Genomic DNA, 18364 nt, shown 5'->3' with positions numbered 1-18364 from the left:
ACAGGCACACGTGAACTCTGCACCACCACAGAGCTGAGAGGATCTACATTTCACTGCAGTACACATGTCTTCATTATCCTCTGTCATAAATAAATCACTACAGGACTTCTGCCCAATGAGGAGGACGCCTGGGGGGGGCACGGCCTTTAATAATGGATGATGCCCTGTCTTCTTGTCGGCAGATTAGTGGATTAAAAAACAGTATGTGAGTGTGTGTGTGTGTATGTGTGTGTGTGTGTCTCTGTGTGTTTGTGTGTGTTTATTGATGGGAGGTCTGGGAGTAGCTAAAGAGCGCTAGCCTTCTAATTAACTTCATTATCTATCCGGCCATCGCTAATGGGACATGTGCAACTGATTGAACCCAAGAGTTGTTGAGAAAAAGAGGAAGAGACGGAAGGAGGTCGGAGGAGGTGCAGACACTAACGGATGGAGACGAAGAGTAGAAGAGTGGAAGAACTAAGAATGGAGAGATAAAACGGAGAGAGAAGAGTAAACCAGATTGGAAATGAAGGGAGGAAAGAAGTGGACATGGAGCAACGAGAGGAGATGGAGGTAATAAGAAAAGGAAGGAAGAGTTCCAGTAGACGAGTGGAGAGGAGAGGGAGAGAGCAGATATCAGTGAGGAGGAGGAGGAGGAGGAAGAGATGAGATATGTACGAGGAGGTCAGGTCGAGAGGGGAAAGAGGAAAAAGAACAAAGGTAATGTATAAGAGAGAAAATGGAAGCAAGCGGAGGAGGGAAACAGGAGGAAGAGGAGGAAGAGGAGGAAGAGGAGGAAGAGGAAGAACGTTTTTACCTTGACAGTCATCTCCGTGACAAAAATGGCAGTGAAGACATAGTTGGAAACGGTGAGAAACAGTCGTTCCTGAGAGAGAAAAAGAGATTTACAGATGTAAGATTTAAGTATTTGTTGTATTTGTATTGTAGTATTTCTCACAGTGCGTCCAAGGCTCGTTGCTACTCTGAGATATTAGGACATTTTGAAGTTAGTGATCTGGAGAACTGGGTACGTACGAGGCTGCCCTGCAGGATCCTCGGCCTCTCCAGAGCCACCGTGATGCAGTTGAGGAAGATGAAGGCCAGGACGATGTAGTCAAAGAGCTTATGGGCGATGATGGACTGACAGAGCGACCTGAACCTGAGAGACAGGCAGAGGGGTGGAGAGGAAAGAGCGAGGAGAGGCAGCAACAAGTAAACATCAATCAACACAAGACAACAACGCCTCTAATCAAACGACACAACAGTAAGTGAAGCTTCTGTTTCTGCAGGTTTCAAGGAAACATCCGAGTCTGAGGAGAGAATCAATCTGGAGCAACAAGCTGATTTCTATAGAGACAGTTTCTACAGTCTTTACCACAGACTGATCAGTTATCAGCTCCATGTTGGTTTTATCAGAGCGTATTAATATCTGTATCATTAAGAAAGAACTACAATATAAGGAGACGTTAAAACCTTTGCGACAGGAGTTAAAGGAATGTAAACATAATTGAAACCCACCTAATCATATAGTTTGTATATTTAAGACGAAAGGCTAAAAATTCAAACTATTGAATCGTGGAAATCTTGTTAAAATCTGTATTTAAATTTGTCGTTAAAACAATAACTAATCAAGATAAATCTGAGGGTTTACAAGATAAAACACATTTTTTTTTACATCATAATACAAAATGACTCTAAGGTGGAGCTTCTCTTGACGAACAGACATAAACAACCAGATCTGAGGTCTCAGTCAAAGTGGATCCAACTCTAACGTGGTCAGAGAGCAGCCATGTTGTCGTCAGCTCTGGAGCCAGTGAAAGCAGAACGCAGCTCACATCCCCGCCGCTCCTCTCCTCTAAAGAGAAGAGAACTCACCTCCTGCAGCACCGGCTCTCTGACTGAGGAGATCAATCTGCTAATCCGACTCCTCTTTCCTCCGGACCCGGCAACTCTGTCCCTTTATCTCTGGATTCAAATCTGGCAGCTCTGTCACCTGATATCGATCGAGACCCGCGGCCTCGCTGGCGTCATATCGTCCCCCTGCCCGACACACAACTTGTGTGCCTGTTTCTCCTTTTTTGATTTGTTAGTCTGCGTTAATTCTGCTCGGCTACGCTCGTGAGGGCGAACGCACACACACGTGCCACCGTGCACTCGCAGACACAAACTGCCGCTGAGGCATAAACAAGACAAAAATGCACATATGCTCACTGACTCCCACAAGCAGGGGCAGTATTTAAAGTCATCCACAAACACACATAACTGCAGATCAGGCCTAACGCTGGTGCCTTCACAGCCAACACACACACACACACACACACACACACACACGCACACACACAGACACACACACACAGACACACACAGGCACGGTTTGACAGATGGCACCTGCCAGGATGCCAAGACACAGCCCTGGGGCCTGGCTTCACTTAAATGGCTATCAGTGTGCAGGGAATCGGGCGCGTGAACCAGTGAGTGAGTTTTCTTTCATGTTGCTTTTCCACCAGCGATGGATTGACGGCTGGGGGAAAACATCGTGACACTGACAAACACATGAACACACACACACACACACACACACACACACACACACACTCCGAGCCCAGAGTCAATGTCTCGGAGATGAAAAATGCTTTGAAGGAAATATAGAGCGACATCACTGTAACAAGCCATTTGTGAAACCAGGAGCCAGCACTGGTTTGACTATGCACTTCTATGTTCCTCCACATTATCAGGACATCATCTCTCCACGCTTGGCTCCTCTGGGAAAAGGACTCATCTGTGATTGATTCTCCAAAACACGATTAACTGATGATCCATGAAAGTTTCATTTAATGGTTTATCGCACCTGGTTTAATAAACTAGCTCCTGGTGCCGGTTAAATCAAATAAATGTATTTATCAACAACACACATCTCCAGGTGCCTCAGTGCTGATTTGTGGAAATTACCTAAGTCTGCATGAAGTCTCAGCTGTGGAGAGAAACTTGCCTTCACAGGTTGAGCGGATTTAAAGAATCCTAAAGATGTGAAGCACTCACTTGTTCTGGGGGGAGAACATGTAGACGGACCACTCCTCTCTGGTTTCACACCAGTCCGGCTTGTAGATCTCCATCATCTTCTGGACACGGAAACAAATACTCTGGAGGAGACGTGAGGGGAAAAGAGACGAGAGGGATATAAGAGGTGTGTGTTGAAATATGATAATAGAAACAAATCAATAACTGATACTACAAGTAGCACATGGATCAGCAGCCACAACTACAGTACTTATACTCAAAGTAAGAGTAAATGAATACTGGAGAAGTCAGTGGTGAGTTGCTCACATAGTCTATCTCCTCATCCAGGTCTGTTCTGTCTTTTCGAGCGTTGACTTGAGGGTAGACCTCAGTCATCAGATGGGTGTGGAGACCCGGAGCCTTGCCGTTACAGTCTCTGTGTTCTGTTCCGTAACCAGAGCCGGCTCCAGACCCTCCTGTGATGGAACCCCCTGCCCCGGACCCGCTCCTCCTCCCGGGCTCTGGGTGGACGGGGGGCAGGCCTGGGGGCTGGCCGCCCGCACAAAGCAGCTCGGGCAGCTCCAGGGACAGAGCCCGGCGATCCGTCTTTGCAGAAAAGTGTCTGGACAGGAACAGCGGAGGCGGGTGATGCGGCAGTAGAGGATGGTGGGAGTGGGGCGGGTGGGAGAGAAGGGACTCCTGCTCGGCAGCACAGGTGTAGGAGTGGGGGGAGCGGGTGCTGTGCAGACGGAGGCTGCCTCCGACCAGAGGAGCTCCACCGAACCTGTAGCTCCTCCGACCGAGACTGTTGGAGCTCGATCTACAGAGGAGATTAAAAGTATAATTTAGAAGTATTAAATATTCATGAATCAAGGATCAATAAAGAGACAATCAACTGTATTTTTTTTATATATTTAGCATTTAGTCATGAAGGTAATCACATCACAAAACAACAGCCGGGGCTCGATGTTTTCATGTAGCTAATAAAAGGCTTAATGAAGGTATTAAGAATTCATTAAGCCGGGAGCTGCACTCTGCGGCTGATAGTAAATCGAATTCTCTACCTGCGGCTCCACGCAGACTGCGGAGCGAAAGGGCGCCCCCAGTTGTGGTAGTTGGGACTGCGGCTGCGGCGCTGCAAGAGTCACAAAAGCAGATCAGAGTCAATGTTGTGGATCAGAGGCGGAGAGGATTTACCAAAACCATCTGGAAGAGTGGATTCATGTGGTGTCTGTGGAACAAGAGTTTGATATGGACAGTTATCGAATCACACGTGTTGGACATTATTGGATGAACGAATACGTATCATCCCTGTGGACTCACACTTCAACTTTCCTTTATCTCATCTCATTACATCCCAAAGAAATTCTTTACTTCTGAATGTTTCTCAATGTGAGTAAACGTGGGCATGAGTGTCACTGAACAAGTACGTGTGTGAATCATACTTTTTATAGCAGCTCCATTTGTGTGCGAGCAAATAAATCAAACAGTCTGGTAGCCTGGTGGTTTTAAACCTGTGTCCTGCGTTTATAAATGGGTGAGTAAATGAGCAAATCAGCAAAGACCCAGATTAACTATTTGAGCCTTTTAGGGGGGGGGGGGGGGGGGGGGGACTTTTATTGAACATTTCATGGAACGTCGCAGTTGCCCCATTAGGTTTTCATTGTAGCCACCAATACTGCAACTGTAGACGATGTACTTGAACACAGAGCTCAGTTTGAAACACACCTCAATCTTTACAATTTGACCTATTCCTAGATTGTGTTTTTTAGGTGTGTCTTCACACAGACCTTCCAAAATGCAGTTAAAACACCAGCGACAGAATCAAATCTCCTAGATCTGTTTCAATCTGTAGTTTTCCTCCTGATCTTAACGTGACTAGGGAAAGGTTGAAATGAAAGTAATCTGCTAAATGAGATTTCTTTTAGTTTGACATATTGCCAGCAAACAAAGTTGAGTCTGATACAGCTTGAAGCCACAGTAGGACCAGTGTGTAAATATAATGCATTTGTGGAGTTAGTGGAACAACAGCAGGAAGTGAAAGGCAGAACAGGTGAAACACACACTGGTCTTTTCATGAGGTCGCCGTGCCCTCAGTGGGTTGTCGTCACGTTTAACATGCAAACCCCTGAGTGGCAGTTCCACTTAATAAAGGAACATAACCAGCTCTGCTTGTTTCCACGTGTCTGATCCCTTCAACACCACCGAGCTAATCATGTGTTTTACTCTGGGAAACACACATCACCACTCCAAGCCGGAGCCGCCTCCGTCCAATCAGAGAATCTATAGAGCTGTCTCTATAGAAACTGTGATGAAGTGCTGGATGTTAAATAACACGTCAGTCGGCTCAGACAGGAGCGCACTGCAGATCATTCAAGAGGACAGAGTGTGTGTGTGTGTGTGTGTCTTTTTCTGTCAAGACAATTTGTTCCTCAGTAAATGACACAAAGCAGCCGGAGAAACTGAAATCCTGTCCTTACCAAAACACAATCTGTTAATATCCATAAAAAAGTGTTAAATTTATGATCCAGACTTCAGGTCCCACAATGTGCTGCATGTAATTCTGAATAAAATATATTTGATCTCATATTTCTTATCTTTCTTTGTTCATTTCATTTTTCAAGCCAACACTGTCTGTTGGTTTTGGTTTGTGTGTTTGTCAGGAGGATAACACAAAAACTACTAGGCCCATTAAACCTTATTTTTCTAAAATGTGTATCATTGGCTGTTTGGTTGAGTTGAAACCAAAGCACAATGAATACTGGGATAGGTTGGCCCTGAGAGGGATCCACCCATCGGATCCTTTGTTGCTCTGGGACTAACGGAGACGTTTGAAAGAGCCTTCGAGGGAAGTGGCTCCTGAATTTGGAAACAGCTCATGTGTAAAACTCTGGATCAAGTGGATATGAACGTGCTTTCCTAAGGGGGACTGTCCAACACCAGAATCCATCAACTTCTTGTTTTTCCAATTATCTCAGGATCAACATTCTTTCATCATAATCTATTCACTGTCTGACCTCTTCTGGGAGACACATGGACAGATCACCCCGGTGAAGCAGAGTACCCATTACACAGATGAATGAATCTGTGATTGTGCAGCAGCAGCAGCAGCGACAGACTAACGCAACTGAATCTGATGTCATTTATCATCCAGAGAAATAAACACAACCGCCCAGCGAACAAATGGAGCTGATCAGAGGTCAGAGATGATAAAACAGAGACGCAGATGTTTCAAATGGAGGAAAAACATTCTTCACAAACACGCGGGATGCTTTTATTTTGAAGGAGGGAAGTCTTCACCTCCTGCTGCCTCGGAGGTGAGCGTCTCTAAACTCCAGCTCCTCATCCCTCCGTGTGTTATTTACTCCTCTTCATCGTCCTGTCAAAGCTCTCCCCCCCCCCACTCTCTACCCCTCCCTGTCATTTCTGTTTTCTGCTGCTCTAGCGTTCGCTGCAGATAAACAGAGGATGGGAACAGTCAATTAATAGAAGTTGCCATGGCAACCGGGTGGCAGTGTCTCAGCTCCTCTCTCTTCCCGAGGTTTTCGGTTCATTAGGCTCAACACAACGCTGGGGCGTGCGCACGTACTGTGTTTGTGTGTTTCCTGGGTGTATGGTGCATGTACACTATAGTGTGCAGACGGCAGGGTGCAGCAACGAGGAGAAACCGCAACCAGAACTCTACCACGGCCGTTTGGACGAAATAACTGTGTGTAGTGTTGTGTGTCGGTTCCAATAGTGTTTCTGACTTTCGGCTGTGGCTGAGGGGGAAGAGTGGTCGTCCTCCAACCTGAAGGTCGGCAGTTCAATCCCCAGTCTGACCCATCTGCATGCCGAAGTGTCCTTGGGCAAGATGGTGAACCCTGAATGCCCCCCCCCGTAGAATATCAAAGTGCTGCTAATAGATGCACTGTATGGATGAGTGTGTGAATGGGTGAATGTAGAACTGTACTGTAAAGAGCTTTGAGTGGTCTCATCAAGACTAGAAATGCTCTATATAAATCTAAAACCATTTACCATTTCTCTCTTTTCCACATTTCTTTGCCGCCACCTTCTAGCACGAGAAGCGACACAATGATCACCGGACGGAATTCCATGAAACTTGGTGAATTAACAGGTGAAGCTGTTAAGTGTTGGGGCGGATCTGGTTCAGGACATTTTAACTTCCTTCATCATTGTGTCCCCAGGGAATAAATCTTAAAACTTGATGAAATGGAACTGATATCTAGAAGTGTGTGAGAATTTAAGGGCCGCTTGATTTAATCTAAGTTCACATTCCGTGTGTGGATGAGTACCAGAGAGAGGGAGCGTCTCTCCAGGCTGCTCTTGCCCAGGCTCATCACGCTGCTCTTCCTGGACTCGATGGCGAAGCTCCGCCTCTCGGAGGAGTAGGACCCTCGGGGTCCCGAGAGGGCGCCCAGCTCCAGGTGGCCATTGGGCGTCAGGGTGCAGATCCTCGGGTCTGGAGGGGGTCGGACAGAAGGAGCTCACGATTTCACTCAAACACATTTTCTGAAATACTTTTATACAGTTGGACGTGATGTTGCAAAATCAGCTCATTCCTGAAATTATTTTAAATTCTGTCTGCTTCAATTTCTCCCTCAGATCTCACACATTTTCCAGAATTACATTTGATCTGCAGGAAGCAGAAGGAGCCATCACAGGAAGAGCACATTTTAAAACTGAGAAGGACAGAGAAGTGCCAAGCTCATGAAAGTATTTTGGATGTTTTTTTATATATTTAGAATACTGAAATGTTCGAAAGCTGAAAACTCAAGACGTTAGTTAGGTCCAATGTATTTTGCCTAATGGGTGTTACAGATAGATAATGTTCACAAGAAAATGAAATCACTGTGACCATAGGAAAACCTGAACTTGTGTTTAATCTTCTCTGCACTCGGCTGTTTGCTGGGTTTGTTGACGGAGGCTGAATATCTGGAACAGGTTCATTGTGAGCTCTGGATAAAGATAGATCTCATTCATATTTGAAGACCGCTGGCTGTTCTCCAGCTTTCTGCAAGTTGGTAAGCCTCTGGCACGGAGACGTGTGTCTTACTTTAGTTTTTTTTGGTGGTTTGAGCACATTCAGCCTTCTTTATTTTGGAATAAGCCTCGCAGGGAAACAAAGACTTAAATGTGAGATGTGAGCAGATTGTCGGGCATCTTGTTCTGTTTTGACTTAAATGAGGAAGTCTGTGGTTTGGATTGTGGCGTTAGTGCTGAGTCAAACTCAACCTCCACACAGAAACCCAAGGATCATTTAAAGTAAGAAAAAACAAACAATTGAAAAAGGCAAACTGTACTTTTCCTTGAACAAATGTTCACTTTGGGAAATTGTGCTTTGAATTTATATTTGCTTATGTGCATGTGTTTGTGACAATTTAAATGAGCAGATACATATTTTATGCTGACATTTAGATTATTAAATATAGGGAAAAGTATTGTCTGTACTTGGTATATTGGTTATAAAACTTCAACAAACACTTCAATTTACACTCATCGCCAGGGGAAGAGGTCCGGCTTGAATTTCTGAAGCTGAAGCTGTTAATAACAAACCTTATTACATTAATCACAATGAACGTCATTCAAACAAACTTCAGAGCTCACAATAACCATAAAGTAAAGAAATATACGATTCATTGAAGATCTGTTGTCACCTCTGTTTTTGTTGTTTGTGTCTCAGCAGGATTACGCAAAAAAAACTTCACGTATTTCCATGAAACTTTGTGGATGAATGCTTCATAGGTAAAAAATGATGTTTTTCTATATTTCTATGGTTTTAATGTGACCTGTGTTCTGACAGGCTTTCATATGAACCTAGTAAATTGTCAACTGAGTGGGATCAAAGCTTTGGAAAGGAAACTCGTGGTCTCACCAGACAACTTGATGGAGTCGTGTCTCTCGCTCTCGTCGAAGTTGGAGGACGAGCGGTCGTCGTCCGAGTAAGAACGATTGGCGTCACCCTGGAGAAGAAGAGGCGAGAAACAAAGAGAGGAATGAGAGAGGGAGAAAAGGTGGAATCGTTTTTACAAGAGGCTCGTTCTACTTGTGTGACTCGAGACCTTTAATCTGCGGCGTGACACCGGTTCAAGTCCATGCTCCCTCCCACCCACGACCAAACTCCTGATGACGTCTGCTCGTGGCACAGATCTGGGTCCTGTCTTAAATGATTCCATCAGTGGAACCTCAATCTCTTCTCCAGTGACCCAACAGATCTGGTTTGGACCGATGGGGTTTCCCCCCCGTCAGTTGTCACAATGGAAAGATCTGGAGTAAATTGACTCAATAATCCCAAGGTGTCGCAGAAGAAGACAGAGCGGAGGATGGAGAGACAGAGACGGAGGGAGAGACAGAGACGGAGGGAGAGACGGCTGTGCTTTGTTTGGTTGTTTTCAAAGAAGATCAATCAAAAGCGGATTTGTGTCCATGTTTCTCCTCCAGGACGAACATCACAGCGACACACGGAGAAGATGATCACGTTTGATCGGCCTGTGAAAACCCGATTGGGTTATTCAACCACTCGACAGCTTCCCAATGATAAGTCTGACAGTTGACTGCCATGTTTTCCACTGGGGCGGACGACTTCCTGTTGTTTTTAAAGCACCATGATTATCCTCAAACTGCCTAGAATAAACAACCTTCAATTACAAGTGTGGCCAATAGAGTAGTTATTATTTCTTCAGCACAACAGAGGCATGACCCTTTTATTATTGGGATACTTTTATTAAGTTATGCTCCTCAGAAATAAAAGTTTTCTCAGAATATAATAATTGAAATTTTGAGGGAATTGTTCCCAATTATTTTATGTTTCACTTATTTGTTTTCATTCCTATTCAGTATAAATAGGATTTTGAATAATGTAACTTAGGTGTGTAATATTATCAGTCGTTTGCTCAGGTTACAGAGAGTTTAATGGCTTCTGGTTCACTGGATGAGAACATGACTGATCTACTGAATTACACGAGATCGCCCCGTTATCAACTCAGCAGTGAGCGATGAGTCGCCGGCTTCAAGAAGCTGTAGAGTCTAGACGAGCATCTGGTGCTTTCGGTCCATTAGGATCAGTTCCTCTGCTCGTATCAATCTGCTGCGTTCTGACATTATGGAAATCAGCAGGACTCAAGAGCCCAGACGGATTAAAGCTGCAAAGGTCTCTGCCAAAGGTGAAGATCTGTACTTCTCACAGACAGATGGATGTCAGCTGTCCACGGAAAAAGACGTCAAGTGCAGAATGATGGGATGGATGGAGAGGATATGGATAACTCAGATATGGAAAAAGAGAAATTCAAGGGGGGGGGAAGTGATTTCCCTTCAAATCTGACAGCTTAAAATATCCATCAGCCATCAGACTGAAGTTAAACTGTGGACAATGTGGAAATAAGATCACACGTGTTACCTTACCTCTGCCTGAAAACCCTCAACCAAGATGGCCACCAGCAGGTTGAAGAGGACGTAGTTTCCGAAGGTCATGAGGGCCACGAAGTAAAGAGCTGCCAGCGGCGAGGTCGCTGCCATGCCGTTGTACAGAACCACGTTCCAGTCCTCCTGGGTCAGGATCTGAGGGAGAAGGAAACACACTTGAGGTGAATGCAAGAAAGCCACCTCCATGTATTTAATTTGTGGAGTAGAACTGCTGAGGTTGTGAGTTACTGTATTTCTCTGCAGTGAAGTGTTGTGTACCTGGAACACAGTGACAATGGCCCAGAGGAGGGAGTCAAAGTTTTTCCTGTCTGGCACAGTGTCACCCGTCTCCGTCTTCAGACTGAACTTACAGCCGAAGATGTGCATCCCCAGGATACTGCAACACAACCACAGCCTCGGATCAGCTCCTTATACCATGAACACTGATGAGCCAACATATGCTCTTACTGGACTAATAAGTTAATATATGTCTCAGCTGTTTCTGGTTTTAGAAATGCCTCCTTCTTATATACATGTCTGTGTGTTAGCAGTTGTTTCTGCACTTTCTTCTCTGGGATTATGAAGATGAATACTAATGTAAGAATCTGACTGAGCCCCAAAGCTCTGTTACATAAGATGCTCTCTGCCTCCATGGATTTGTTGTCTCTTACATGATGAGTAAAGCACTGTGCTTATCATGAAAAAGCAATAGAATAGGTCTTTTTGATTTGCAGTTAATTGCATGCAGTTGTGAAATGGATAATCCTTCTTTGCAGGGTATCCAATAGTTCTAATACAGAATCCAACTGTGAACACTATAAGGAAAAGTGATTGCAACCAGCACGTGAAATCTACATAGTCACGAACAAGGCTCTGAAAAGCCAAGTTATCAAACCTCAACACTTTAAGAGCTCAGACTTCACCCAGAATGAAACTATTTTATCAAAGATGCTGGGGATGAACTAGATTAAGTGCTTGTACTTGTCAATTGACCCTCTGTGCGTCTGAAGACATAAAAATACAGATTTGAAAGTAAGTTGTGATTAACTCAGGGTTGTTCCCTCTTAGGAAATCAAAGGGCTGAGCTCGAGTGGCAAGTAGGAATGAAAAGGGACGGAAACAAAGACACTGAAGCCTTCGGCCATTGATTATCCCCTGAGAGACCTTTCCTGCTCTCAGAGTGCTGCCATCACAGGGCTGAGTATCTTCAGTTGTCTGCGTATAACGACTTTTTAGTTATTTAACAAGATTTTCAAGTGTCTGCTCATTATTTTGCACCCGGGGTTAATAGCAGTGTGACCTGCATTTCAAAAGCATCTGTTGAGCAGATTCCAAGGACTTTAAAAACACACACACAGGCCGGCAGACACACAAGCACAGAAAAACACAAGGTAAGAGAAGGAGCTCTTTCTTTTCCATCCCCCTGAAAAAGTCTGAAGAAATCACTGCTGAAAGAAAAAACCTTCATGCACCTGCACACGTGTCGGGCGATGAGAAGCAGGACGAGGTTTAGAACAAGACAAGTGTCCACATGCAGGACGCACGTGTCGAACCTCACCTGAAGATGAAGATGAAGAGCATGAGCAGCATGCAGAAGGTGGCCACGTTGTCCATGGTCTTCATGAGGACCACGAGCTGTCTCCTCAGCGCCGGCATGAACCTCACCAGCTTCAGGACCCTGAGCAGCCTGAAGGTCCGCAGCACGGACAGGCCGCCGTCCGACTGGCCGACGATCTCACACACACTGATCAGACAAACACAGAACACAAAGACAAGAGGAACACTTCTAAATCAGCCTTTAACACAGAGAAGCTGCATCGAATCCTCACTTCTGCATTTCAGAGCTGTTGATTCAGTTGTATGATCGTGTTGGAGGCTGTGCTTTGTGCTTTTGAACTACATGCTCTTATTTTGGTGGGACAGCGGCTGTGGCTCAGTCCTCCACTTAGTAGAAGGTCCGTGTGGATGATGGCGAATAGATGATTGAGGCTCAGCAAGAGAGAAGAAGACAAGCTCCACATTTGTACTTAGAATTCACTTTAAACCCGAACAGGGATCAGGAACAGGGCGGCTGTGGCTCGAGGGACAGAGCAAGACAAAGAGTCCCTGGGGAAGACGCTGAACCCTCTGCTGGTTGTTCTATCACAGTGTGAATGACGTGCGATAGAAAAACAAAAAATATAAAAGTTCTGCTACACAACATCTTCCTTTTTTTATACTTGAATAAAGGTGTAGCTGCTGAGAAGAGCCCAGGAGCATCGCCTCAGAGCCTTTGTGGTTTTGACAATCCAGCTGCTGAGGGGTTTTCAATAGAAGAATTCCTCTTCTTTACCAACGGTCTCTGTAAATCACTCCAGCTATCTGGGGATCTCTGTCATGGAGGCGGACATTTCTGCAGACCTCAAGTTCAATCCACGCTCGTGCCGAATTAAAAAAGATGGGCGGTGCAGGACCAGTGGAACCAGTGGCCGCCCACCAGTGGAAATGAAGAACTCTGTGGTTTGTGCCTCCTTCCATAGGGACGTGAACGGTGAACATGAAACGGACAAAAGCCTTGTTTTATCATCTCTTAGTGTAATGTGTCCACTTACAATTCTTTGAATATTGGACATTTGAAGCTCTTGAACAATTGCTGTTTGTTGCGGAGGAGCAATCACAAACCAGAGATCACAGGAGTCTTTCCCTGAAGGTCTGTGGGACGTTCAACACGAGCACCGAACCGTCAGCGAGGGGCTTTAAAGAAATGCGTCTGCTAATGGAGGCGAACCTTCAAAGGCTCCACTCAGGGCCTCGTCTGAATGGCTGAGGACATTCGGACGGATGAAGAGCGGGGAGACGTGGAGCGGGACATGAGAAGACAGACGTAGAGATGTTCAATCAACGTGGATCTTCTGTGACGCGCTGCACATTTGATCTCGTTCACATTTACTTCGCTTTGATGTGTATTTGATCTCAGGGCTGTAATGGGGAACAGAGACAACGGGGCTCCGGCAAATGAAAAAACGAGAGGAAAACAGCAGCAGATGAAAAGCAGAGCCACTCACCTGTCTGACTTTGACATTCACTCACATGCAGGTGGCACGTCTGCACTTGGCAGGAGGCGGATGACAGTTTGACAAAGCATGACGTGAACTACTTAACGGCAGGTTGTCTTTCTATACGGATCTGGGAAACTAAGAGAAGCATGTATCCGAATTACTGTACACCTGTTAGTATTTGTTTTGTCCTCTGAAGGTGATGTGTAGTCAAAACAGTATAGACAGGACATGTATAGCTTATTGAATTTACTAATTATGTCATAGAGGTATTGATGTCTGATCTACTGAGTGGTCCACATGGTTTTCATCGTACTATCATACAAACCAGTAGCCAGTCAGATTTACCTTGAGCCTCAGGGTACCCCCAAGTTCGGCCTGTATCATTGTATCATTGATTACAAGGCAGAAACCCCTGATGACGCTAAGACGCAAAGGGAATTTATGACACTTGACACACAGAGCTTCTCCTTCCTCTTCTCCATCCCTATCCCCCTTCCCCGGAATCCCTTTACTTTATCAACCGCTGGTCCAGGGTAATGGGCGGTGGACCAGGACCGCGGTGGTGGCTTGTGATGGGTCCTGGTGGGCGGTGGTGGACGGTGACTGAGGACTGGAGTGGCGTCTGGTCTGGATGGTGGATCGTGGTCCTGCTGGTTGCTGAGCATGGACTGTGATTGCAGCGGGACTGCTTGGCATGTCATGTTGGGGTTGTCCTTCAGGATGTCTACCCTCATCAGTGCTGCTAAAAACTTTAATCTGGATGATGTTGTCCTGCACGTGGCATCTATTGCACTTCTGTCCGTCCTGGGAGAGGGATCCTCACATGTGGCTCTCTCTGAGGTTTCTATGTATTTTACCTGTCAAAAGCGTTCTTAGTAGTTTTTCCTGACTCTTGCTGAGGGTTAAGGACAGAGGATGTCACACCATGTTAAAGCCCTATGAGACGAATTGTAATTTGTGAATATGGGCTATACAAATACAATTGATTGATTGATTGATTGATTGATTGATTGATTATGCACAAAAATTGGGCCTAGAACCTCTAACTTTGTTTTCCTACCACTGGCTCATACCTATAGTGAATGCTGATGTGTGGCAGTAATGTGGGTCTAGCATGCATGAAGTGAGTCATCAGCCTCCGTTGTACCTTATGATGACGATGACTCCATCAAACACGTTGTAGGGGTTCCGCAGGTAGCTGAACGAGCCGAAGGCCGTGAGCTTGAGGATCATCTCCAGGGAGAACATGCTGGTGAAGACGATGTTGCAGATCTCCAGGACGTTGGTGAGCTCGTCTGGCTGATGAAGAGAAGAGAGAGAGAGAGAGAGCAAAGGGGAAAGTTAACGAGCAGACAAACCCACAAACACCCAGGGCCACTCGGCTGTGACTCTGGCTGCAGGGTTCATTACACACTGGGAAACTAAATAGAGTGAAAACTCTGCTGGTGTCGCATCCTGACAGCTAATTAGACAAACAGGCACCAGAGCAACTGTTATATTGTTATTACAATGTGTTATCATTTATATAGTAACTTTTCAAGGCCTTTTTTGACATACAACTTTTTGGCCTCAGCTAATCTTTCATCTCTCTGTGTCCTTATTCAGGGGACGTCCACTTTGACCACCTGTCCCGCTCTCATCCCTGCATCCTCAGCTTCTTTGTGTCCCTTTGCTCACTCGTAAGTGTAGTCGTACTTCCACTCAGCTGCATGTGAAGGAGCTGAAATGAAGCCCAGTTGTGTCACTGTGATGGAATCAGTCTTGAGATGCAGCCTCAGAAGAACACAGTCCCTGAATTGAGACACAGCTTCACTGACTGTGAGCACATTTACAACAGTAACACTCCTGCTATTAGCATTTTAACAGCTTAACAATAATACCAGTTTGAAAGAGTCTACTCAGCTTGCTCACAGGACATTAGTCATTAATGCTTGAGATAACTTGCTGATTGTATTACACAAGTCTTCGAGCTGCTTCTGCATATTTAGCTTTTTTTTTTAATGCCGTCTCATCTTCCTGTAATTGGTCCAAAAGTCCAAACTATCCATAAAAGTGTGTTGGTGCTGCAAATGAACTATAACATGGTTCAGATGGATCTGCACTGAGAGCAGCTCTTTGGGTCCGACTGATGTTTTGGTCCGTTGGTCTGGAGCGTGGTCTGAGGCTTCGTCCATACTGTGTTCAGACTAAACTGAAAACCAAACAAGGTTAGTTTGAAATCACCTTTTTGCACTGGACAAGGGCAAAGTTTGACAACTGAGTAGTCGGATTGTTACAGATGCTGTTAGACATTAAAACGGCTCAAAATCAGGATCTAAGCCAGTTTACTAATGTTGGACAAGAACTGAAGAGAGGGAGCCGACAGAGGAGACTGGTCATCTGCAGGGACATGGTCACGATGGTGATAAACCAAGCAGCTGCCATCAGTCAAGACTTAAATGTGTTTTATAGCAAGAAATTCAAAAAGGATTCGACCCCACATTGTCACCCGCTTCCCTCCCGTCTGTTTATTGATCTCCTCTTTGTCCGGTTATCAGACACTTCACTCCGCATTGATCCAAAAGTCCAAATCGATTAGCGGACAACAAAAGCTTTCACACAGAAGTACACACCCACACACACCCGCACAGACACACACACATGCATTCCAGGCAGTAGAGAGTATATAGCCTTCAATCATGTCCTAGTTCGCTGCAGTGTAAAGAGTATTAACGACAAACACACGACAAACACACTTAGAAGCAATAAAATATCAGGTATTTTATTTAAATATTGTCTGCTCTGCTCGTCCACAACACCCCCCCCCCTCCCCCCCACTGTTTGCTCCTCTCTAACTCGCACATAACACATTTTGTCATCAATTATGGATGCTGCAGATGCTTCCATTAAACAGGTCCAACGTTTTCTCTCCCTCGCACCTCGGAAACAAATTGCTCCCAGGAACGGTTTGGAAATCTCCGATGTAATAAATCCAGCCGAAAAAAAGAAGCAATTGTTCATTTGATGGAAATTAGCACTTCCCCACACTGCCAGCAGGTAATAAGTCCACTCAGTCGTGTTAGCACTTCTGCACTGGCAGTGGGGAGAGGGGGGGGGGGGATGTATTCATTTATTATTTTTGCCTTCCTTTATCTGGCTTTGCAATAATACTTCAATCTCTGTTAGTCGCTGTCACTGTCACGTTGTTAATGTGAATCGATGTCTGTCTCTTCAGCCGCTTCGACATTCTTTGAGTTCTATTCCCCCTGAAGTCTGTCTGCCCAATAAGGGAGAACACACACACACACACAGACACACACACACACACACAGACACACACACCCGGAGCTAAATTTGGCTCAATCATGATTCCCAGCTCGTCACTATTCCACACGGCTCCTGTGTGACTTCAACAAGGACACTTCTGACATTTCCCCGCCCCAGAATGAAGGAGCACTGTGTGTGTGTGTGTGTGTGTCTCCTTTGTGTGTTTGTAATGCTGCATGTATGCACGTGTGTGTTTGTCGGTGCTAATGAGTGTTTAGCGGTGTGAGAACACTGGCTAATGATGCGTGGCCAGCAGTGTCTGTAACGACGTGACGGCCGACCGCTGTTTGCAGACCAGCCCAACAGCTCTGGCAGCCCCTGGAGATCCATTACAGCAGACCTGGGAACAGATCTGAGGACTCCCAGTTTTTTCTGCTTGGCTGATGTATGGAATAAGATAACAGGAGCTGGGGATTGATGTCACACCGAGGACTCACAGCGGATTTAGGAAAGTGAACATTGTGTACTTCTGAAACCAGCTAAATAAAAAGTTTAAAAACTACCGAACCAATATGGTGACGTAAAAAAAAACAAAAGCTAGTTGTATATATAGAGAAACTGGTGGGTTCAGTGGGCGGGTTTACTTTCCACAATGCATTGATTGTCTTTAAATGTCTTTGAAGAACAGCCTCACAGTCTCAGCTTCTGCCTAATTCAAATCCTTGTGTGTTGCATTAATCTTCATTTTTTGTGTGCTTTTATTTACTCTCCTCTAAAAACCCCAATTATAATTTTATCTTTGATTTCTCTGACCTACTTTTCTTTGCTTGTGAAAAACAAACATGGTTGTATTGCTGGCCCACAGCATGATCAGTTATGATGTCAAGGACAATTCATGGTCCACTCTGAACTGATGGGAGTTCATGACACGATAGAACTTTGATCGTGAATTAAAAAAAGCCGGTTTATTGTGTGAGCTTTCAGTCACAAACACACAAATCTATTAGAGACTTGATGTGTTTTGCTAAAGGGCAATACCTGGCTAATACGAGAAATGAATCTTCGATATTTTTTTCCTCGACAAAGTGATTGACTAGTTTTATTTGTAACTTTTGTTTTGAGCAGGCACTCCTCCTATGGCACAACCGTCTCACTAACATTTCCATATGTCTCCAGATGCATGATTCAACAGTGATGACGCTGTTGTCACTACAGGTACATTCACACAGGGACAGGATATGAGCTCATGTGTGCAAACTATGTTCCAGCTCAGTGAATATTTAAACCTTTAATGAGACAATAGAACGTTGTGGAATTGCTCTGTGGCAGTCAAAACAATATATACATATAATATTGCATAGTTTAGATGTTAGAGCATGTATCTCTGCAGCGGGTGAAAAGTTGAGGTGCATGGCAGCTTCACAAAGTCGTCGGTGGCGTGTGTCTGAAACTCAAGCACATGCATTTGACTTTCATTTCCCTCTCCGCTCCTCACGGCAGCACGGCCGCCGAGCTCTGAGGCGACAGGTGGACGCGTCTCTCAGCAGGACGCCGATCACAGCGACGAGACGGATTAAGTCTCTGATGCCATTGTTCTCACAGACGGAGGCATGACTCCGGTTTGTTAAACAGCGCAGACATCGCAGCTCGCCTCCTCCCCCCCGTCACAGAAGCACAGCTCCCTCCCCGCCTCTCTCTCTCTC

General features: G+C 45.3%; 1 protein-coding gene across 1 annotated transcript in view; it reads right to left on the bottom strand.

Annotated features, from left to right (window-relative positions):
- Positions 1-18364, bottom strand: part of LOC133953979 (voltage-dependent T-type calcium channel subunit alpha-1I-like) — a 113852-nt gene that overhangs the window by 35525 nt on the left and 59963 nt on the right. The window contains exons 10-20 of the mRNA XM_062388199.1: positions 14563-14714; positions 11936-12121; positions 10657-10774; positions 10378-10533; positions 8852-8939; positions 7272-7438; positions 4041-4111; positions 3304-3796; positions 3019-3119; positions 1015-1138; positions 797-865 (exon numbers count right to left, since the gene is read on the bottom strand). Coding sequence (XP_062244183.1) covers positions 797-865; positions 1015-1138; positions 3019-3119; positions 3304-3796; positions 4041-4111; positions 7272-7438; positions 8852-8939; positions 10378-10533; positions 10657-10774; positions 11936-12121; positions 14563-14714 — 1725 coding nt within the window. The remainder of the gene's footprint in view (positions 1-796; positions 866-1014; positions 1139-3018; positions 3120-3303; positions 3797-4040; positions 4112-7271; positions 7439-8851; positions 8940-10377; positions 10534-10656; positions 10775-11935; positions 12122-14562; positions 14715-18364) is intronic.

This window comes from Platichthys flesus, chromosome 5, assembly GCF_949316205.1.
Source record: "Platichthys flesus chromosome 5, fPlaFle2.1, whole genome shotgun sequence".
Classification (NCBI taxonomy): Eukaryota; Metazoa; Chordata; class Actinopteri; order Pleuronectiformes; family Pleuronectidae; genus Platichthys; species Platichthys flesus.
This window is presented reverse-complemented; position numbering and strand designations above follow the sequence as displayed.